This window comes from Hippichthys cyanospilos, chromosome 20 (assembly GCF_059441005.1).
Source record: "Hippichthys cyanospilos isolate Australia breed blue-spotted pipefish chromosome 20, RoL_Hcya_1.0, whole genome shotgun sequence".
NCBI lineage: Eukaryota > Metazoa > Chordata > Actinopteri > Syngnathiformes > Syngnathidae > Hippichthys > Hippichthys cyanospilos.
The window spans coordinates 14677629-14702382 of record NC_142388.1 but is presented as its reverse complement, the minus strand read 5'-3'; the positions used below and the strand labels follow the sequence as shown (position 1 = coordinate 14702382).

The window sequence follows — 24754 nt, the reverse complement described above, 5'->3', positions numbered from 1 at the left end:
ACTAGAAAAAACAAAACCTGAAATTGAAAATTTGTTTTGTGCTTGAAAAAAATCTCAAATTGATTTTTTTTCTTGTTCTTGAAACACTAAAATTGAATTGTTGTGTTTATCTTGATTTTTGAAAAAAAAAACAATTTAAAAATAAGTGCATGAAATGTTTTATTTGTTATATATAATTTGGATTCACTTAGGTAATACTTTTGAACAACTAATTTATACTCAGTTTTTGTTATGTCTCCGTCTTACTGTTCTTATGTCTGTTTTCTGCAGTAGCGGCGACCTTCATATATGAGGGTGCGGAACCACTGGCCGTCTATGGAGTAAGATCGCTGTCAAAGAGGCGTATGCATGTTTTCAGATTTGTATCAGTGTTTTCAGATTTGTACCCGTGTTTTACCATTCGTACAAGTACGACTCTCGTGAGACACGTATGTGAATCTTCCTTTGGATGCCTGGAACTGCCTTTGCACGCATAGATCTATGGAGTAAGATCACTGCCAAAAAGGCGTATCCGTGTTTTCAAATAGACGTATGCGTGTTTTCAGATTTGTGTTTGTATTTTCAGATTTGTACCACTGTTTTACCACTCGTATGAGTACGACTCTCGCGAGACACGTACGTGAATATTCCTTCGGGCGCATGGAACTGCCTTTGCATGAATGAATCTATGGAGTAAGATCGCTGTCAAAAAGGCATATACATGTTTTCAAAAAGACGTATGCGTGTTTTCAGATTTGTATCCGTGTTTTCAAATTTGTATGTGTTTTCAAATTTGTCACAGAACAATCACAGAATGAAGCTTACCGTTACGCTACGGAAATGGACGGAGCTTCGGGCAATTCAGGTGAAGAGCACAGTTGATTACACAACTGTGCCACGGGGTTATTTGCCAACAGTTATTTAGCATTTCTTTTAACAATTTCTTCAAAGAAGAAAAGGCGACATGGGGGTATCAATGGCCAGATTGCTGCGTTAAATTACGCGATTTATTGCTCGATAATGGCCACCTGAATTGCTGCAAAGGCGTTGGATGGCTCGCAGATCAACTGATATTGTCTGGTTTCTTGATGTGATGTCATCTCAATTTGCATATCCAACTCTAACCCAAAAGCAGATCCATGCGTGCAAAAGCAGAGCCATGCGTGCAAAGGCAGATCCATGCGTGCAAAGGAAGATTCGTGCATCCAAAGGAGAGATTCTTGCACGTGTCTCGCAAGAGTCGTACTCATACGAGTGGTAAAACACGGATACAAATTTGAAAACACGAATACAAATCTGAAAACACGGATACGTCTTTTTGACAGCCATCTTACTCCATAGATCCATGCGTGCAAAGGCAGAGCCATGCGTCCGAAGGAAGATTCACGTACGTGTCTCGTGAGAGTCGTACTCATATGAGTGGTAAAACACGGATACAAATCTGAAAATACGAATGCAAATCTGAAAACACGAAGGCAAATCTGAAAACACGAAGGCAAACAGAAGGCAAATCTGAAAACACGAAGGCAAATCTGAAAACACAGATACAATCTGAAAACATGCATACGTCTATTTGAAAACACGAATACAGCTTTTTGACAGCGATCTTTCGCCACCTGACTTCCATTTGTCATCATGGGGTTTTTAAGTGTAGCTGGAATGACGGCGGATTCTTCCACGCAACTGGCTGTGTTCGTCCGTTTGCTGCTCATGCTATACGAGTTTTTGTTCTTGTTTGAATTTTTCCAGAATGAGTGTTTTCCGAGAATCTTTCAGCTGTTACTTTGCGTCGTTCTCCTTTGTAGTGAATGGTTGATGAGGCAGTATGGAGCGTGTTGGCACACTGACACAGTTGATACTGTGTAAAGATTGTGTCAACAAATACTGACACCTGCTGGACGTTAAAATTCCCCGCAGGCAACCCACTGACCAAGTGAATACCAGGGGTGTCAGTAGACCTCACAAATGAGAAATTATAACAGATCATTATAAATTATTAAATGCAATTAATGAGCTAATGTCAATTTTAATAAACCTTTTAGGTAGATGTAGTGAAATGCAGTGGCGGTCCGTGCATTTCACACTGAGGCCTTCAGTGATTGGACCATTCACGCATGCACACACACATTACTGGGCTATGCAGCCTATTTTTCAGAGCATTAAACATCAATAAACGCATATCAGCAATTAAAATGTATCATTGTACGTACAAAAACTTACAATAAGTAATAATAATTTCGAATTAGTTGTCCATGAAGTTCACGAAGAGCAGGCAAGCTTTAACAAGATTGTAAGCTAAATTACAAATGACAATTTGTATAATATAAGTGTCAGATCAGGGCATGGTGAGTTGGGAGGAGGAAGGAAGGGGACCCAATGCAGGAAAACAGAAATATGTGGCTCAAAAAAGGACGTTTTAACAAAGAAATGAGGCGGGACCGAACCGGGAGCAAAACTGGACAAAGTATCACCAGACAGGTGGACGAAATCAAACTAACGAGAACACAGACAATAAAAGCGGATGCAAGTGGAACAGAAACATGAACAAAACCCCACAATAAACCAAACATGTCAATTGAATATGAATGACATAAAATGACAAAAACATATTTACTCACCCAAAACTGCTGTCTTTTCTCCAGTCTCTCATTATTGATAACTCTGACAATGATGATGATAATAATAATAATAATAATAATAATAATAATGAAAGCAGGGGTGGAAAGGACTACGAAATACAAAGTACAACCAAAAAACGCTAAACTCAACTTACTGGACTCAATTTACGGGAAGAATGGATGCAAGTGAGCACGAGGCAAGACAGCGGTGGGAAGACGTACGACAAGTACCAGGCAGCGCGGAAAATAAACAATGACCAGACAAGAACCGAATGCAAAACTGGGAACTTAAATAGACTACACACTTAATGAGAAGACACAACACAGCTGGGGGAGAGACGGAAGGCAGGCTGATTGGTTGACAAGGAGGGAAGGTAAACAAGCAGGAGGACAAGATTAAACTAATGAGACACTGACAGCAAAAAGGAGATGCAAGGGGAAACAAAACTTGAAACTAGAACTTAGCAAAACCCAAAGAAAACAACAAACCCCCACCACACATGACAATATTAGTCATCAGGAACAGGTGTCTGTCTCCTTATCTTCCAGTGTGACATGCAATTACCTTTTTTTTTGGCCCCATTGCACCTTTACTCAACCAACTGCCATGTTTAGTGTTATTTTTAAGCTTCTACATAAACCTTAATTTTCTGGACACTGTAAGTCAATCCACTACTAAATATACTCTGATATGATTTCCAATTTCTGGATCATGAACTACTGGTTTTCTGATAATGTGTATATTTACCAGTTTTTCTCTGACAGTTATCATTTCCATCGTGGATTATTTTTATTTATTATTTATTTCTGTTTATATCTCCAACTTTTGTATTTTTGTCATAATCTCGAGGCATGTTGATGAAGAGTGTGGCAAAGGTGGAACCAATAAATGCTGGGGCTGATAGGTTTGAGGCTCAAAAGATCATTTAATAAAAAAAAAAATTAAAAAAAACTGAACAGGTGGGGGAATACGCAAAAATATAACGTAAAACAGAAACAGTCAGAACAGGAACAAACTTACAGGCAGGTGGGGGCAAAATGGGGAGAATGAGGACCAGGAGCAGAGTGACCACAAGTCAGCTCGGGCGAAGCAGAAGGGAGGTAATGCTAGCAAGAAGGACCAGGCAGCACAGAATTTAAACAATGACCCGACAAGAACTGAATGCAAACTGGGAACTTAAATAGATAACACACTAAACGAGAAGACACGGCACAGCTGGGGAGAGACGAAAAGCAAGGGAAGCTGATTGGATGACAAGGAGGGCAGGTAAACAGGCAGGTGGACAAGATCAAACTAATGAGACACTGGGAGCAAAAGCAGATGCAAAGGGAAACAACGCTTGACACTAGAACTTAGCAACATGATCAAAACCCAAAAAAGACCACAAACCCCAACCACACATGACAAGTTTAATAGTATCCTTCTACATGCACCTGAATCACATGAGAATATAAAACTTTCTATTTTTAAAGTTATCTCCAGTAAGTTTCTACTGTCTGTGCATCTAATGACTCTAATTAGTTTGTATCATTTTATATTTGTCACAAACAACCCTTTATTGACTTATCTAGTTAGATACAAGAACAATTGCCAACCTTCTTCCATTGGCTTTCTCTTGCCCAACATCTTTCTTGCCGCCATTTACACCAGAATGTCCGTTTTCTTCTCTACATTCTTTTACTTACTTTTACTTTTATTTTACTACGCCACTCTCAGCTAAATAATGCACTTATCTGAACTTTTGAGTGACAAGGTTCACATCATTTTTACTATTTGTTTTATATTCTATTTGCTGTCAATATGTTCAGCCTATTTATCCAGTCTACCATATACTTTATCTACCATACCGCTATATGTTTTGAAATATCTGTATATGTTTAAATCTCCTGCAAACTGCGCCATATCAAATCATTAGCCTATCAACTCCTTTTGCACAGTTGCATCTATTTTACTCTAAAATAAAATACTATACTATCACTCTAAAATATCAGACAATTATTTCAAAGTAGGACACCACTCTTTTATTCTTTCATTCTTTTATTTATGTTTTGGAAGGTGCCAAGCTTTCCTCGGTTTTTATGTGTTTGTCTTCTGAGCAGGGCCTGTAAACAAGAATAATTCTGCCTTCTCTGCCTCCTTCACCTTAACATGCAGGATTTTCTACTTGGTTCATGAAAAACAACTTCCTATCACTCATTTATTCAATTCATGTCCCGACAACCAAATAGTTAGCTCAAATTTTACTCAGGTGTGGTTGGCAGAGAAGGGCCACATTCCTGTTTCCGGAAAGTGGAGGATAAACAACGAAATAAGTCGCAGTTGCGGTAAAAAGGGATTCAGAGACCACAGATTGGCCCGCGTTCTCTGCACCCCTGCTTTGTTCCATTATCTGCAATCCTCATAAGCAGCTTTTGTTTGGTGTCAATTTTGCCGTTTTTCTTTTACTTCTACTGGTCATTTAATGGATGCTGCTATTTTCTTCTAACTTTTTCTCTTTGTTCAAGTTTACTATTTGAAGTTTTTTTTTTATCCTTTCTAACTAATTCAGTAGTCTTATCAATTTCTCAATGTCTTTGCTATTTTTTTTTCTTTGGGTCCATACTCCTTAAAACTCAACACAACACAACAGTGATGCCTAAATATTATTAGGCTATTAAAACACACCCCTACCCTTTTTACAAAGACGAGCAACGTGTGAACCCACAATGTTTGGGAACGAGGCCTCATTTATTGGTAAGAATTCATTTGGTTTTAAACAGGTTTCGCAGAGACCAAACGCTTAAAGATTGTGATCTCTAATGAGACCTAGACTGCTATTACTTGACGGGAAAAGGGGCCCGGTGCTGAACCGTAGGGGACCTATTTTCAAATCTTTAAAGTTTCAATATTTTTTAAACCAAAGCAGCTAGCGACCTAAAACCAAAACAGGCGCCTACCCTCGGCATATGTGAGTCGACATGAGCAGCAGCATAAAAAAATTGTTCTCTATATAAAATCCTCAGATTTTACGCTAGATGCACAAAAATCACCAAATGCAGAGATAATCATCTATAATTTCAAGAGCAATAGCAATATTATACATATTTTAGTTTAGTCAAATTTTTGCCCAAAATAACTACTTGAAATGTTTCTATTAAGTGCCATTTTGACTTAAGTTTTTAACAGCACATAAATCACTCAATTTTCACACCAGGAACTTTTTACTTAGGAACACATTCAGAATTATCTTAATTTTACCCAACAAAAGCAACATCTGAATTTTATATGTAGAGTCACAAATCATTTAGGTTGAACTCCAATGTCACTATTGTCGCAACACGTCTTGCTGGCTATCTGGCCCTTGTCCATCAACAATCACTTTGGTCTGTTGGCCTATGACTTGTGGGCCCCGGTCAGCTTTCTGGACTTGTACAAGTTCCTGTCACTCACTGTCTCCTTCCTGCCCTTCTCAACCGTGTTGCTCTTCCTGCCAGTCGACTGCTCCAAGGCCAGCCTGTGCCCCTTCTGGCACCCTGCAAGGTGGGGTCTGAGCAAAGGAGAGAAACCTCACCCTGCGCTTCTTCTTTTCCTCCCTGATGTGGCATCAGTGAGTCCCACAATGACATCCAAAGGACGCCATGTGGGCCATGGGTAGAGATGGCCACTTCAGGACCGCCCGGCCCATCTCCAGCTCTCCCCTATCGACCAACTCCACCAGGGAGTCGAACATCACATCGGGCAGGTTGCCCCTTTCTAACTCCATGGCAATCTCTATCTTTTCCTGCGGGGTAAGCTCCTGCTTGCAGCACTCAACCACAGAGGAGTTGGCCTGGATCTACCTGGCCAGATAGCAGCAGCAACTTGTCCATCGACGGGTCCGGCAAGCTCGGCCAAGATCACCTCATCGTCCTCCTTTTCCTCTGCCGTGGCGTCGTCCAGGTCGGGCTTGCATGTCAAAAAGGCCTGCCTGGTCCTAAACGCCTCCTTCCCTGCCCGTGTCACCTCTTGCCCTTGGCCTCAGCACGCAGTGGTACTTTTCGTTCCAGCACACGTCCTACCCCTTGCCTGTGCACGTTCATCAGCAAGAACATCCTCTGGAACATTTCCAGAGTGTCAGCCATGTTCCTATGATCCTCCTTCCGTCAACCGATGGGAATCAAGATGGGAATGGGGATTGGTTCATTATTGACAGAGAGCGCCAAAGACCGAGAGAAGAGGAACGAGCTGTCACTCGTAAACAAATCCAACGCTGAGCCGGTCAAAATCCTCATCGACAATGTTGTACTAGCCATCAAAATGAATGCATCAATGCTGTCGGTACAACAAATTCACGACAAAGTATGTGAGTATACCAGACAGTTGGCGAAATAAAAACTATGCTTTTGAATTTGTGGATTCAATTAATGCAATAGTACAGAATGAGACGAGGTGCAGTGTTAAAGATGCACCTTGGCACACCCTTATAGTAGATGAGAGCACAGACATAAGGGTGCACAAAATGCTTATCTTGTACATTAAATCACAGAGAGAAAAATAGTTTCACTCATAAAACTGTGTTTGGTGGAATAATCCAGCTGACAGCAAGCAATGTTCAGGATATCGTGCAGGCAATAACTCAGTTTTACTCCAAGCATGAAGTGGACATACAGAAAATGGTTATGCTAACCTCCAATGGTGCCTTAGTAATGCTAGGAAAGCACAATGGCGTTGCAGCTTTATTAAAGCGGCAAATACCACACCTAACTGAACAACACTGTGTGGCCCACAGAGGGGACTTGGGCATTGATGATGCGTGGAAAGATGTGCCTGGAAAGATGTGCCTGTGATGCGTGATGTAGAAACGCTTCTTAGAACTGTATATTCCACATTCTCCAGATCCACTGTAAAGAGAGAAAAATTTGAAGATTTCGCCAAGATTCTCGATGAAGATACATTGTCATTCAGGACGCAGTGCGATGGCTGTCTCGGCATCAAGCTGTGAATGCTGTTCTGAGGAACTACAATGTACTAGAAGAATACTGCAAAAGAGAATCCACTGATAACAGAGATCCAATGGCAAATTACTGTTACAAAAAGCTGAGTGATTCAAGGTTCAAGGTTACTCTCACTGCTCTGGGAGATGTTTTGGGTGAGCTGGCTCAACTCTGTCTTTCTTTTCAAAGAAGCAACCTGACTGTGATGGAGGGATACCGCTTTGCCAGAACAAAGACTGAAAAGTTGCGTTCCCAATACGTGGATGAGAATGTTCAGTGGAGTGCCCGTGTCAAAGAAGTTATCAGTCTCATCAGCTGGTGACAGAGACACCGGTGAGATTACTCGTTTTATACATAAGCTCTGTGATCACTTGGATGCTCGCTTTCCGGAGGAAGAATTAAAAGAATGGTCTGCGTTTGACATTGAGGCACTGAGCTCAGACATCAGTTTTGATTATGGGTCAGCAGACATTGCAAGATTGGCAAAGAAGTATGAGGCCATTCTCCAACTCCCACATTCTGTGGAGGACATCACCAGAGAATATGCTGAATTCAAGTACATAGTGAGGCAAAAACTTAAACAAGGGACAATCAGCACATTCTCGGATCTGGTGGCTGCAACACTTAAATGTGAGGAGCTAAAGAAGATCTCACAGCTTGTGGATATATGTGCTAAATTTCAAGCTTCTAGTGCAGACTGTGAGAGAGGCTTCAGTTTAATGAATCATATCAAGACAGCAGTAAGAAATCGTCTTCAGGTGGCACATCTCGATCAGCTGATGCGCATAAAGTCAAAGCTAGCATAAGAGCGGGGCATCAACCTGGACAAAGTGTACAACCACTGGAGAGGAGAAAAGGACAGACGGAAAAAATAAGGTGAAATTTAAGTTCTCGATCACTTTCGAGCTTAATTTTAATTTATTAAGAATAATAATTCTTAAATATCATTTGTGTAAATGGTAATAAAAGTGTAATTCAATATTTTCCAGATATAGTTGAATGAATTACAAAACACGTCATTGTTAATGTTAATGTGGTAATGTAACATGTTAATGTTTTAACTTTTTTTCTGAAATGTGTACAGGCCTAAATCCTTTCAGAGCAAGAGCTACTCAGAAGAAGGACCAGACAGACAGAGGCATCTACTTGAACAACGTGTCAACCCATTGGAGACTTTTTTCTTGTGTGAAGACACACAAGAAGAATAAGGTGAAATTTCAGTCCTCAGTCACATTTGTGCTTATCTGGTGTTATTTACCAAGGCATTTGTGTGTATTGATCAATAAGTTCTAGTAACAACAGTTAATAAAATAAATAATAATTAAAATTGTGTATGTATTTCTTTGACAGACAGCATTACATGAGCAGGCCTCCCAGATTACAGTTGATCCATCTCACAAAGTGAACAGCAGCACTCTCTCCAAGATCACAGTGGGGACACTGTCACATTGCAGTTCATGGCAGTTCATGCTTTGCTATAATTTATACAAACCATTGTTAAAACAGCTATGTTAATATGCTTTTGAGTTTTTTACTGAAAGTGGACAAACACACTTAATAAAGAAGTAATTTGAAAGCAACTATTGCCATAATTTCTTTTGTTTAATTATAAATTGTTTTAAATAAAACATGCAACTCGAATGTATATGATGCATATGATACTGCGTGACCACGATTTGCATGGCGCATGTTGCTCACAGTGGTCCATGGGACTGCTCGGGGTGTTTGTGTGTTTGCTCAGACCTAAAAAAAATTAGAGGGAACATTGCTGACTAGTATGCTATGCTATGCTATGATCACCTACAGAAATAGGTTTCAAACGGAAATAACTTCAACTTCATTTGCGCTAGCAAAGTCATTCTCACACATTCTAAAAGCAATGGTTTTCATCCATATCATACAAAGTGAAGTTTGGCAGAGTATAAGTGAATTATTTGCATGGTTTTTGGAGTGCCAGCAGTGTTGTCAATGCAGATAGTATTTTGGTGTTGTAAATAATAATTATAGTAAAGTTTTGAAGTGTTCTTATTGTTTTGTCATCGTCCTTTTCATTTTTATTTTTCTATTGTTTTATTTTTGCCATCTTTCGATTTTTTTGTAAATAATTGTGTAAATATTGGAAAAGAGAATGCTGTTGAGATCTACTTGGGCTTTTACGATAGTTTTACATAAATATATTAATGTTTACAGTATTCACTTTTCAGTGTGGAGCCCAAGAAAGTGATGAAGAGGAAAAGAAACAATGAAGAAGAGATTTTTTTGTCCATACAAACAAAGCAAAATATAATTGTCACGGGGGAGAGAGAGGACCCAAGAGCATGCAGAGACAGGTCAGTGCCGTTGAGGGATCTTTATTTACAAGCGGACCCTTGCTGGTTTGAGGACTGGCGGGGACGGACTATTGAGATAGGTCGCCAGGGCCAGGCACAGTCTGGAGATAGCGGGCGGTCGGGTGGCTAGGAGCAAGTGGCGTGGAGACACAGGCCAACTCGTGGGACCGGCAGGCTATCGGGTCATCGGGATCGGGTGGGGTCAAAGCGCTAGAGGTCGGGTTACATCGGCAGGCTATCGGGTGGTCAAGAGCGGACGGAGTCAAAACACAAGGCTCGGCGTGGCGCATGGAGACAATCTGGCGGATTGTGAGGGACAGAGACCGGGTTTTATACTGGATGGTTGAGTGGTTGCAGTTGTTGATGTACAGGGCTGATTGGTAGGGGGGTTGAGCAGGTGTGATGGGTTGGGCATTGAGTGGCCGGGCTGACAGACTGTGACAATAATAGAAAAGTATGAAAAAGGGATGCATTTGGTTAATCTCGCCAAAGAATATGGCCATAATGCATCTACAATCGCCACGTTATTAATAAAAGCTATGACTCCTTGCAAAGGACTGTCTATAATTTCAAAGAGGGAGGCTTACCGGGGAGGCTGAGGAGTGTAATCTCTCTGCAGTTGGAGCACACCCTCCGGTCCCCTTCTTAAAAAGGGGGACCACCTCGCCAATCTGCCAATCCAGGGGTGCTGTCCCCGATGTCCATACAATGTTGCAGAGGCGTGTCAGCCAGGACAGCCCTACAACATCCAGAGCCTTTAGAAACTCCGAGCGGATCTCATCCACCCTCGGGGTCTTGCCACCATGGAGATTTTTGACCACCTCAATGACTTCAGCAGCTTCTCTAGCCGGATATCGGCGCGCCAAGGCTTCCGCCTCTGGCTGCCGTCCCGCTCACACTGCACCCGACCCCCTTTAGAAACTCCGGGTGGACCTCATCCACCCTCAGGATCTTGCCACCATGGAGTGTTTTTGACCACCTCGATGACTTCAGCAGCTTCTCTAGCCGGGTATCGGAGCGCCGAGGCTTCCGCGTCTGGCTGCTGCCCAGCTCACACTGCACCCGACCCCCTTTAGAAACTCCGGACGAATCTCATCCACCCTCGGGGTCTTGCCACCATGGAGTTTTTTGACCACCTCGATGACTTCAGCAGCTTCTCTAGCCGGGTATCGGCGCGCCAGGGCTTCCGCCTCTGGCTGCTGTCCTGCTCACACTGCACCCGACCCCCTTTAGAAACTCCGGGCGGATCTCATCCACCCTCGGGGTCTTGCCACCATGGAGTTTTTTGACCACCTCGATGACTTCAGCAGCTTCTCTAGCCGGGTATCGGAGTGCCAAGGCTTCCGCCTCTGGCTGCCGCCCAGCTCACACTGCACCCGACCTCCATGGCCCCTCCCACAGATGGTGAGCCTGTGGGAAGGGGGACCCATATGACTTCTTGGGGCTGAGCCCAGCCGAGCCCCATGCGTGCAGGTCAGACACCAGGCGCCTGCCAGCGAGCCCCACCTCCAGGCCTGGCTCCAGAGGGGGGCCCTGGTGACAAGCGTCCAGGAGAGGAAAACCTAAAACCATTTATTGTATTTGTCATTTAGGGTCAATGGATTGAAACTTCAAATCATTATATTGTTATAACATTAGTTTCAGCACTTGCGTCGACGCGCAATCTCACATTGACTCGCACTTGTCTCGCCCCCCCCATAACCGCAACAGAATGTTATTCAATATACAATGATGAAATACATCTAAATGGACCATAATTTCATCATTTTAATAACACATACAATTGTCTCATTTAAGTAAAAAAGGTGGGGTTGATTTATAAGCAAGGTCAACTTGTACTCCTAGAAATATGGTACATCATGGTTATGTTTGATTTCTTTATATTCATTGCTTTTGAACTAAATTAATTCACTATTAATTTTAGGTTAAAAAATGAATGCAAAGGGAAAGAAAGAGCATAAAATCAAAAAGCTTCTTACTTTATTGACACTTATTGAGCTTCCCTCCAAAAAGAAGACTTGATTGAAAACTTCAGTAATAATGGACACATGCATAAAGATTTGTAAAAACAGCAGTGATATGTAAGTTTATTCCACCAAGCGAAATGGTGTATGGACAAAAAGGTACATTGCTTACACAGTAATTTATAACACTGCCAAACAAAATGAATTTGAGAAGTTTTTACAATATATATACAATATTGTCGAAATTTGTCTGCATTTAGCATTAAAAAAAATCTCACAACACTTGCAAAGAAGAAGTACATTACAGCATTTAAAACGGACAATAGTAACACAAAACTAGAAAAATGAAAATAATTCTAACTACAAGTTATTACATTAAATGCACCAAAACTCGCTAGTAAACAGTCAATATAATCTGAGTAAAAAACAAGTAGAAAAACACCTGATGCAGTTTTGATACAGTCATTGACCAGTTATGAGAGGTATGAATCATTTCACAGGTAGATCAGTGTGAAAAGTTGCACTGGTGACTTGGGGCCAAGGCCCCTGCATACACTCACTTCAATTGGATGTGAACTATGGCCTCTGCCATTTCTAAGGCATACATACTGTATATTGGAGGTGCACTTGTATCCACATATTAAACCCCGCTGCCACATCATCATCATCAGAAGATAAGGAAATCCATTTCATGTCTCTTCACACAGTCGAAAACCTGTCCAATCTTGTCATGCGATTTTACAAGATCAAAAATTCAATTGTCGTACTTGACAACTGTTAATGTAAACTTTTGCACACTTTACTCAATATTCACAGGCTATTTATTCAACCACAATTGCAGAATTTGCCTTTGTCATTGTGAGATGCTATCAGATAACTGGACAACAACAAAAATACTGGAATGATGTCCATTAAACTTAAACGAAATTATTACAATCAAATTTACAGTAGGTGACTAAGATATCCATAGACCTACTCTACAGTCTTAATACCTTTAATGGTAAAACACATTAGAAATTATTGCAAAAATAATACATCCTTATACAGACTACTTAATACCTGTTGCTGAAGCGCAGCAATCTGAGGCCATGCCACAGAATTTTCACTGTTAAATAAAATGTGTGGATACATATGCTTGACCGTTGTTTCTTGGGATACTTAAAAAATGGATCAGACTTTAAGAGGTTTATCAAATAGGTTAATAAAATACTACTAATAAAATAAAATAGACAGAAACAGTCCAAGCTGAAAAGATACGTCCATCTTAAAAACAAAATCTTTAAAATATTGGTAACATTACTTGAATCATGATATTTAAAACAAATAAAATAAATAAAAAAAATACTTGATCAAGCATATACTTTTATTGATGTTTTTGGGAACCTACATTTGGGCTTGCTTTTATTTCCAATACAGTGTAGTTTTGTTAATAATGTACAAGTTACCTAGCACTTTTATATTGAACGAAGATGAGCAGAACATGGCAGAATGCACGCAGAAGACAAACTTATTGAGGTACAGTGAGTAATGAAAAAAGAGTATGGACAATTTATAATTCAATCTTTGGAAGAATTGTGAATATGTGAGTTCGGTGTGGAAGAATTTGAAAGGTCCACCAAGCCCTGACCTAAACCTCAACGTGAAATGAAAATTGGCTGTCATGCCCTCTCGCTAGCAATTGTGCCCTCAAACAATGATGGTGGGATTGTTAAGAATGAAACTCAGGAGCCAAAAGAATGGAAATTAACTGATCACTTGAATCAAACTGGACAAAACTGCAACAATTAAGTGAGAAGGTTCCACATGGTGTGCTTCCAAATTAGACTGTTAAAGATTGTATTGGCTGAAAAACAAAAGTAAACATGAAGCTGTCATTTTTGCATTATATGTTATCTTTAAATTAGTATGTATTTGAGAGTAACATGTTGTCCATGTTAACGATTTCGCTACAATAATTGTGGTGTATGTGTTCATCGCAGGAATGCAAATGTTTTATGGAAGACTAGACAATAGTTATGAGCTTTGCTGCAAATTCTGTAAACACAATAGAGTAATTTGATATTCGTGATTATCTATTTTAGATATCTGATACCCTCACTTTGAGAGTAAAAAAAAAAGATCAGACCGCCAAACATGCGCATGGATTTTTTTTTTTACAAAGCACAGCGATGCCCAAGCAAAGTAATACTATTTTGCTGCTTTTATTTGATGATTTTCACTTTTATTCACCACTACTACAGGTGTTAGTACCTAGAATTTTAATTTGTGGCCCAGTCCTTTTTGTTTAGGAAGGCTGCTACAAAGATAACTTAGAGACAGAGTGATGACTAGTCCTAAACATTAGTAAGAATGCATGCAGAACAAAATAGGATGTTCAAACATTTATATTTAATAAAAGCAATCACTGAAACACTTCCAGTTTAAACTTATATTTGTTAGTCAATTACTAAACACATTCAAATAATACAAATTACTGTACTTGGTGAAATTATGAGTTTTTGTCTGGTTTTGATGGGTTGGTTTTAAGTGCATATTTATGTTTGTCAAAATTGCAGATAATCTGAATCTGACAGAATGAGCGTCATTGAAGTGTGCACACGCTTTGAGTTAATGGGATTGGGGAAAAAAAGTCCCAGCATTATTGGTTCAATTTCCTTTTTTTTTTGTCAGTGGATGTTTATTTCACTCAGACAAATGAGCATTAGGACCACATATAAGAAAATAAACTCGCAATATGATGAGAATGAAGTTATTTCTATGAAGTTGTGATTGATGATGAACCCCCACCCTCCCCCCTAAAAAGGGAGGGATCTCAGTCCACGCAATTCTTCCAAGGCATCAAGCAAAAACAATGTGTAACATGTAGGGATGTAACATTTTTACAGAACGGCCATGGTTCAGTTTTAGAGTCACGGTTCGGTACAAACATGGTATAACAGGAAATAAAGTAAAAAAAAAAAAAAAAGGCAAAGAAATAACCATGATATTCAATATGGCTGTACATATGTGCAGTACTTATTAAATGTATTTTACACGTACATTTATTTATGTACGTGCATCTGGCTTTTAGTCGTGCTGGTCACATCGTGTTCTCATCATGTTTTAATTGTATATTATTCGTTATGTTCATTTATATGAATTATTGGAGAATGACGATCTTGTGTTTACTCTAATTAAAACACAAGATCCTTAGCACTTTTTGTTTCTGCTCTGACAATTGCCTGACAGGGGCCTAATGTGGTGAAACATTACCATTCTGAATAATATAAGTCGTTTTCGTCTTTCATGTTAACGTTTGCACTCCAAATAATCATATTTCCTTTTGTTCAGTCTGCTCTGTAAAACTGGAAAATCTATATATATCAGTGGTTGTCCGTTCGTTTTACACTTACGCCTTCAATGATTTGACTCAAATAAATACCCCTTATACATATACGCATTACTGGGCTATGCAGGATATTTTCAGGAGCTTTTAAACATCAATAAACCTGCATCAGCAAATAAAACTCATTATATGTGATTATGCCGAAATGTAAAATAAATAATAGTAATTCAAAATTATATGTCCACAAAGTTTTATGAAGTCCACCAAGAGCAGGCAAGCTTTAACAAGATTGTACGCTAAATTATAAATCGAAGTTTAATATAAGAAAATCATTTTATTTCTTCACCACTAATTGAATATGAATGAAATAAAATTACAAAAACATGTTAAAAATGGAAAAATAATTACCGTAAATCAAATGCTCAACTCATCAAAACGGCTGTCTCCCACTTATTTCAATGCAAAATCCATTCTTCTTTCTTTCCTCAGAAAGACTTGTCTGTGCATTTCATTTCCAATAATAAATCCTTTTCTATTGACGTAGAGGCCAATGCTGAAAATCACGTCTGTCCAGTTTCCGTTTTTCTCTCCTTCAGCCATTGCAGGCTAAAAACAAAAAAAGAGGAGATTTGCTTTTTTTCTGCTAAATATATGTGGGTCTGGCTTCGCTGTACGCTACACCTTCAGAGCAGATCAGCCAAGCAACATGGTTTGCTTGGTTGAGCAAGAGGTTTTTTTTAAATAACTTTATTTCACGACTTCCAATGTTAAACACGGTTGATCAACATATCACTGCCTCCCTGCAGTGAGCATCCAATCACGTCACATTCAACGTGAGGCTTCTAGATGGCCACCTTGTGATTCGATTGGCTATTGTTACTCTCTATTAACTATATCTTCACATATGCCGTTGCACACTGCACATATTTCTTTGCACACTGCACAGAGGCCCGCAACTCTCGACTGGAATGCCCTCAAATGGTTCTGATTACAGGTATATCGAGATGCAAAATCAATTTGTTCCAGGACGGCATTCGTAAAAATGTGGAACCTTAGGTTTTGAATGAGTCAACATCTGAAAACATTAGCAGAGGACAAGGAGAGCAAACAACCACAAACAATACAGTCCGGTATAAAGTAAATGGCAGAAAAAGTTAGAATACAAGTTCTTGAAGTTTGGGCAGAAGGACAGGGTGGTATTTGGTGGAAGGAGCAGAGCCTTAATGAAGGAAAATTGTTCAGCACTAGCAGCCATTTCAGGGAACTAAGAAATGTTCGGGGTTCAATGCCTCCCAACAAATTTATGAACCGCTGCCTTAAATCTTGTCCAGACTGCCGGGAAAAATCCGATTTTTATAACATGCAGATTCAAACTGGATGGCCGGTTTGAGGGCACAAGAGACAAACCACATTGATCCAATTTTTGCAGGCCTGATTGAGACCATTGATTTGACTGTCCGTGATGTCAAACTATGTGACGAGTTGAGTTAAAAAGTGGAAGTCGAGAAACCTTTGTCATTAAAATTTAAAATCAAATGCAGTTTTGAGCGTTTTTTTTTTTGTTTTGTTTTGTTTTTTTAATCATGAAAGAAGCAAAAGAAAAGCAAGTACAGCACTCACTTGCATTCGGAAGAACACTTGAGGTGCATTCGATAACCACTCTCACAATACGAAATCTAATATGAATATAACCTTCAAAGCACAAAAAAGCAACAGCTAGTACGTGAGCACATGGCAGTGGGACATGCAAATATTTTATAATTTATTTGACGAACAGAAATCAGAACAACTGCATGTATACTAAGCTTTTCAGCGACAGTTTTTTTTTTTCTTTTTATGAGGCTAACAATTAGCACAACACTAGTGCAGCACTAGCCCCTCCACTGTCAAGTAGTATAATGAAAGCAGTTCAAGCACAAGCTGCTGATTCAAAAGTCAATCAATTAATGGGAGTAGAAAATGATTCTGCCTTTCTGAACACAGCCACTTTTCTAGTTTTGCAAGGGTGTCAGAGTGACTTCTTAAAACGCGCGTTCCAAGCTGTTGTTGCAGATGTTGCAGTTATATGATCTCAAAAACTACACATGCTGGATGACAACCCGTTTTGAAGTCATTGCAACAGCAATCTATTGGATTTAGACATTACCAAACATTAAAATAAAAACATGCGGACAGTCAGCCCCGTTAAAATTAAGATCAGAATCAGATATGCCTGCAGTCTGAACGCAGCCTATCTTTATGCACCGAACCGTGACATTCAAACCGAAATTGTTCAGGATGAATACAAAAACTGTTACATCCCCAGTACGTCACATTAAATTTGTCAATCTAATGAAAACAACAACAAATAAGATAATTGTTTATAAATGGTAAGCTAACAACTAAATTCTGTGCAGTCAGCTTATTAACAATTGTTATTTTACACTGGTAGTATTTTTAGGTTAGACATATTTCATCTTGTATACAACAACTTTGTTCTCGTGAAACCACAACTCGCTTCTTGAGTATTATTTCCTTATAGTGTAGCCCTATTGCTCCTTCATAGGTTCAGGATTAATGACAAACACCAAAAATGTGTGATCTCTACCACAGTGTATGTAAATTGTTTCTTCAACAACCGTGAAGAAAAACAAGATCCATTTTAAAACACAATATCTTTTGTCAAAAACTCATTCACATTAACTTGAGATAAAAGGGGAGAGCTGACAAACATTTAAGTTCCATGTATGTGTATGTATACATATATGGATCTTAAATGTTGATGTGTTGGTGCAAAAAAAATGTGTCTATGTATCAGTATGAATGTGTCTGAAGCTAATTTCCTGAATATTAAGAGCACTCACCATGTTGGGGAAATATTCACTATAGGGTTTATTCTCATGTTTGCATTGAACACAATGGCTAAAGCGTCTTCCGTATGCGATTTCAAGGCATGGTGATTATCCCATCTAGGCTATGGACACGCCCACGATGCAAAATTTGAAAGGTGAGTGAAACCGCCAAAGTGGCAAGATTTGAGAAGTCAGAGGATGGCCTTAATTACCGAATGGTGGGTTTTTCATAAGACGTGAATTCCGTTGAGACACTTTGAAAGTATGTCTCACTTTGATTCTGAAATGAATTGACGTGTGGGTCATCTACAGGCTACTTTAGATAGAGCGTGTGTTTTTTTTTTAATTCAGATTGAAATAAATCCAATGCCAGAAATGTAATCAGAATACCATGCTTATAACAGAATGTTTTAAGCCCCTATCCCACAAAGGGTGAAATTTTCTGAGTGTGATTGCAAACATTTGACAGTACTGAACAAGGTCAATATTTCCCTATGCCATAAAAACCTTTTAAAGCCAATAGCAACCATTTGCAGAATGTTTGAGCTCATATTTTCACAAAACTTGGCGAACCCCTGAAAGGAATTAATTTGCTTCCTTCACCATTGCCCACAAGCCTACGCCCTTGAGTGGGAGAAAGGCTTTGGGTGAAGAACATTGTACATTGAGAGTGGACTAGGTTGGCGCATCGTCCGTCAAAATGTTAGGGTGGCTCTGAAGTACAAATCACATCAACAAAAAACTAAGCAAACAAAAAGTAATCAAAAACAAAAACACCTTATTAGAAAGAAGCAAACAAGAAAAAAGACGCACAAAATAAAAAAGGTACGCAATAAAGAAATCAAACAATAAAAAGAGCACACAAGAAAAAAGAAACACAAAAGAAAAATGAAGCACATAACAAAAATGAGTTCACTAACTTTCTCTACCAGAAGTGGTTGGTGTGAGTGACGGAGAGGGGTGTCAATTCACTCCTGATCGGATGAGGGGGCCCCTTTATTGAGTGTAAACAAGTTCGTCTTTGAGCAGAACATTAATCGTGTAACAAGTTTTATTTTCTTCTCATTTTAAAATTGACCGCTATCAGCTATTCAAAGGATATTGTCTATCAGAATCACCATCACATTGCTTCCCAGGAAGCAGTCAAAACACCAAATTAAGCACTATCCTAAGGTAAGTAAGTATACAAGATGGCTCCACTCTATCTTTTGAGTGAGTTGGGTGAGCTCATTAAGCTTATGTCTTTGAAGACAGCATCTGGGGTTTTGAGTCCTGCTGGCGGCAGATTTTTTTCTGTTAAGTTTTTGTCCGCTTAATGATTTTTTTTCTCTCTTTTTAAAAATGAGTGCTAAATAAGATGCATCAATGTACTCTACTGGCATAGTTGGTTCACATTTTGCCTTTGAACATCATGGCTCAGGCTCAATTCCCATTGTGAGCACCTTTTTGTTTTTTTCAGTTTTTTTTTCCTTTGTTTACAATTTCTTGCAAACAGACAATGGAGTTTCAAGCCCATAACTTTTTGATGAACGGAAGAGTTAGGACACAGAGGAAAGTCTGCACACTATGGTTCAAATGCCTGTTATTGATAAACAGAACACATAGGGCCAAAATGTTTTGTTCATCAATAAATACATGAAACAAAGTGTCTGCTTCTCAACTACTGATTATCTGCAAAAAAAAAAAAATGGAAAAGAAAGAAAAAGACTTCAGAGGACTCGAACCCAGCACGCTGTGGTCAAAGGCTTGACTAACTATGCCACTTGGAAAGTGCTGAATTGTTACACACCTTAATATAGCGCTTGATTTAACATTGTGACTGGCTCAATCAAGTGGGCCCACATTCCTTTCCCCCACCCACACCAACCACTTCCGGTAGGGAAAGCTAGTGTGCTCCTTTTCTTGTGTGCTTTTTTTTTTTTTATACTGTTTGCGTGTTTTTTTTCTTTTGTGCACTTTCATTTTTTGCTTTTTTTCCATGCATGCTTTTTTCTTTGGTGCTCTTTAAACATTTGCTTCTTTTTTTCTTGTGTGCTCTTGTGTGAGGTGTTTTGTTTGCAATTACCTTTTTTGTTTGCTTAAGTTTTTTTTGTTTGTGTGATTTACACTTCAAGACCACCTTAAAAAGTAAATTTAAAAAATAATCTAAATCCTATCCCATTGTGGGTTGAATGTGTGTTGGTGTTTGCAGCAGTAGCAAATGTGTTATTTGTTGGGCGCTCAGTTGATGAGCGCTATGAGGAAAGGTTGATTCTGTCCCGCGTCCGCACGTCAGCGCAAATCAGCCGAGTCTGCCTGTCACAGTCATCAGTTGCTGTTAGTGGCTGTGAAATTACTCAAAATTGTGCAATATGATGTAATGCCTTTGGGAAGCACTTGCTCTCAGTACAGCTTCTTGAGCGTGAACAGCAATGGACGTTTAAGCGTATGGGAGCATTTACACGTACAGATTTCTCAGGGGATACATAGAGTGCATGTATTTTATAATGGTAGGTCAGTGGTACACTTAAGTCGATGACAGAATTACCACAGCCAACAATATGCCCAGCAGTACATATGTGCTCCTAAATGAGATGACAAGCATTAGGATGCCTTCTGTGTCATTGGTGGGGAGAAAACACTTCCAAGCCTTAATCTGCACAGTCACTGATACAGTAATCGTGCTCACACTATATACATTTTGCCAAACAACAAAGTCAACGTTCAAACAATGAATGGTATTGCTGTTAGAGGAAATATCTGCCAGCAAAGCCCTTGCATTGAGAACTCAAGAAGGCAAAACAGGAATGTTATCAGTTGACAGCTGTACAGAATTACAATTTTTGCATAATCTTTTTACCTTCTAATTGCATGTGAACTTGCGCATGTACAAAATATTTCTTCTTGTTTTTCATGAATTGTTGAACATTCAGAAGATTTTTTTTCCTGAGTTTTGAAAAGCTGTAGATGAAAAGGGGTCACTTACAGCGAAAAGCAAGAGATGCAGATGAGTCAGAGGTAGAGAAGACTGATGGAGTCAGAAATGCAGAAAATAAAACATGCCAAAAAGGCAAAATGCTGCTGACAAACTGCTAAAATAAAGAGTTGTTGTTTGTGTCCACAGAGGTTCCTCTTTTTGTGATGGGTGATGCATGAAGACATTATCCCACCCTCACTCTCAAAGCTGCTGCTAGGGCCATAGCACCATTATAAGGATTTAGTGAGGAGCTTCCACATTCGTTAAGAAAACAGTATTTCTGCTATTAAGACAAATTTAGTGTCAACTGCTCACAAAAATGAAATCTTGAAAACCAAAATTGCATACAAATATTATTTAATGAACACGGGCAGAAGCTAGGTAACTTAAGGTCACCACCCTAAGAGAATATTTGTAAAAGTACTGTAATTAAATAATAACAATAATGATAAAAATACTAAACACAAAACGTAATTAATTAGTACAGTCTTTGCGTGGCTGCTCATCAGTTGTACATTTTTCTGTCATTTCTTGGCAGAAATCAACTGTTACTGACTGATGACTGTATTTTTCCAGAGTCAGTCTTGAATCGGTGTACAAGCTAATGTATTGGTTGTCTTTTTCTTCCCCGTTTCTGACTGAGTTGCTCTCCAGTGGGCCAGGAGAACCAGAAATGTTTGTTTCGGGTGTGGCAGAGTCTAAACAGGCAGCAAGATTGATGCTGGTGGTGTTGGGTCTGTTAGAAGGCTTGAGATTGTAGGCAGCATGATTGCTGGCAGTGGAATTGGTTGGTCGTAGGACTGGGCAGTAGTGGTGCAATGACTGAACCTGTTCAGGGCTCAGCTGGACATCCCTGCACACCTCCTGAGACAGGCAAGAGAAGTTCTCCCATAGTTCTCCCATACAAGCCTTCAGTTGGTTCCGCTCAGTAAGAAGCTTCTCCTTTTCGCACACCTGTATTCACAAAAATGCACACACATACTTATATAAGCGCAATACACCATTCTAGTTTTTCTGGTAATAATACACTGTATACAATCCCTCACGTGTTCATTTTGGGGCATGAAATGACAATATAGGTATAAGAGGAAGGTTGGTCACACTCAGGCCCACCTGTACAAACGGGGTTGCCTGAGATGGAGGTCAGAGGGCAACAGTAGTCCAAGGCTTATTGCAATTAAAGAAAATCAATAAATGTGTTGATTTTTCTGTCAGTCGCTTGTGGGTGCAAGTTGACCAAGCCGCAGAAGAAACTGCAGCGTCATGGCTGCAATTAGAGAGGACCTATCAAAAGTGTTTGTAGTTTTACAATATTCTTGCCAATTGAACTTTCTGTCAATCATTTCACCGCTGCATCAGTTAATGAAACCCAGCAAGGGGCTGTATCGATAAAATAACCGCTCAGTGACAAACACACAGCCTGTAGGGTTGAGCCCTGACAATCTGGAATCGAGTGGAACCAAAGCTATCATTTTGGTTCCCCCACAATTGGTCAGATTTTAAAATGTTGGAGGTAAATTTTGACTCGGTGAAGCGCAGATGTAGGATAATTGTGTGCGTGCGGCACATAACTCCTGCACAGCAGCACTTAGCTTAGATTGCGTATATTAGATACATCCATCCATTCATCCATCTCTAATCTAAGCCTTTATCCAGAGACAGGTCACGGGGGCAGCAGTTAAGGCAGGAAAGCCCAGACTCCCCTCTCCCCAGCCACTCCATCCAGCTCCTCCAGGAGGATAGCCTGACAGGCCCAGGCCAGCCGAGAGACATAATCTTTCCAGCTGGCCTGGGTTGTCCCCAGGGCTTTCCCCCAGTGGAACATACCTGGAACACTTCAACAAGGAGATGTCAGGAACACCTCACCAGGGAGATGTCCAGTGGCATAGTCAGATGCCCAAACCACCTCAACTGGCTCCTCTCAACGTGGAGGATCAGTGGATCAACATGAGCAACTCCCAAAAGTTTCTCACATTATCTCTAAGGGAGAGTTCTTGCAGAGCCTTGCAAAGGAAACTTATTTAGGCTGCATATATCTGGGATCTCATTCTTTCGGTCACCACCCAAAGCTCATGACCATAGGGTGAGGGCAGGAAGGTAAATCGACCGGTAAATTTGAGAGCTTCATATTTTGGCTCAGCTCTTTCTTTACCATGACAGACCAGTACAGACTCACAGCACACCAATCTGGCTGTTGATCTCTGGTTCCATCCTACCCTCACTCTCACAACAAGACCCCAAGATACTTGAAGTCCCACACTTGGGGCAAGACCTCATCCATGACCCGGAGAGGGCACTCCACCCTTTTCTGACTGAGGACTATGATCTCATATTAGGAGATATATTTGCTGATCTTCATCCCAGCCGCTTTCCACTCGGCTGTGAACCACTCCAGTGAGAGTTGGAAGTCACAGCCTCAAGACGCCAACAGGACCACATCATCCACAAATAGCAGAGATGCAATTCTGAGACCCCCATATCAGCCATCGGGATAGCGTCCATCACATGTCAACCAACCTGGAGGCCGTAGCTGGGGAAGAAGAGTTTACATTGCAAGCAGGCATTTTATTTTAAAACTCTGCTTTATTTTATTTTGCCAATCCACTTTAACACAAGCAACAATCTTTCTTACTTCATTATTTTTCACAATTCTCTTCTACACTCACTGCTTTCATCCACATGTGACTCATCCACACTAAACACACACACGCACACACACCTAAACACACATACATACACACGCATACGTACACGCATACGTACACACACACACACACACACACACACACGCACACACACACACACACACACACACACACACACACACACACACATACATACATACATACATACATACATACATACAAACAAAGTATTTCATGCTATAACCACATACCGGGATTAAACTGACCCTAACAACACAAGTAGCATCATTTGCATAGGAGCATTTTATGTTTCGTGTTTGCAATTTTTTTTTTTTTTTTGCATCTCAAATCTAAAAACAAAAGGAATTTTTATTACATATACACATACATATACACATATACATATACATATACACATATATATATATATATATATATATATATATATATATATATATATATATATATATATATATATATATATATAAACAAAGCTTTACCATTCCGACATTTTGAAACAAGTGAGGCCGACCAATAGCAGACCAGATTGTAGGTGGTGAGTGTGATGTTAGAGTCAGTTTTGACCTGGTAGGTCAGGGGTGGGCAATTCCAGGCCTTGGGGGCCTTGGTGTCCTGCATGTTTTCCTGTTTTCTCTATCAAACACACCTGATTCAAATGATTAGGATTATTCTCAAGCTCCAGCAGAGCTTGTTGATGAGCTAATGGTTTAAATCAGGTGTGTTAGGGAGAGAAAACTGGAAAACATGCAGGACACCGGCCCTCGAGGGCTGGAGTTGCCCACCCCTGTGGTAGGTGGTTATAGCATGAAACACTTTGTTGTACTCAAGCTATCCAACAGCCCTGCACAATGTAAATTGTCAGTAACGTAAATACGGATCACTGAACATTGAAATGCTATGTAGTATTTTGCATGAGTATCTTGGAGTGATTTTTTGCAGATCAAGCACTAGTTATCTTTGCCGAAAATGAAGCTTTTTGTGTCTAATTGTTACTAAAAAAAAAGGCACAACGGCTATAAGAAACCTTGAGGGACAAAAAAAGTCTATGGAAACATGTGGAATGACATTGATGCCTGGATGCCTGCGTTGGTCTTCTTCTTGCGAGAGTGTACAGATACAGCATTGAGGCCAC

General features: G+C 39.9%; 1 protein-coding gene across 1 annotated transcript in view; it reads right to left on the bottom strand.

Annotated features, from left to right (window-relative positions):
• Positions 1-11843: 11843 nt before the first annotated feature.
• The window catches only part of bach2b (BACH transcriptional regulator 2b), a 66195-nt gene continuing 53284 nt past the window's right edge, over positions 11844-24754 (bottom strand). The window contains exon 5 of the mRNA XM_088403112.1: positions 11844-21910. Coding sequence (XP_088259238.1) covers positions 21431-21910 — 480 coding nt within the window. The 3' untranslated portion in view covers positions 11844-21430. The remainder of the gene's footprint in view (positions 21911-24754) is intronic.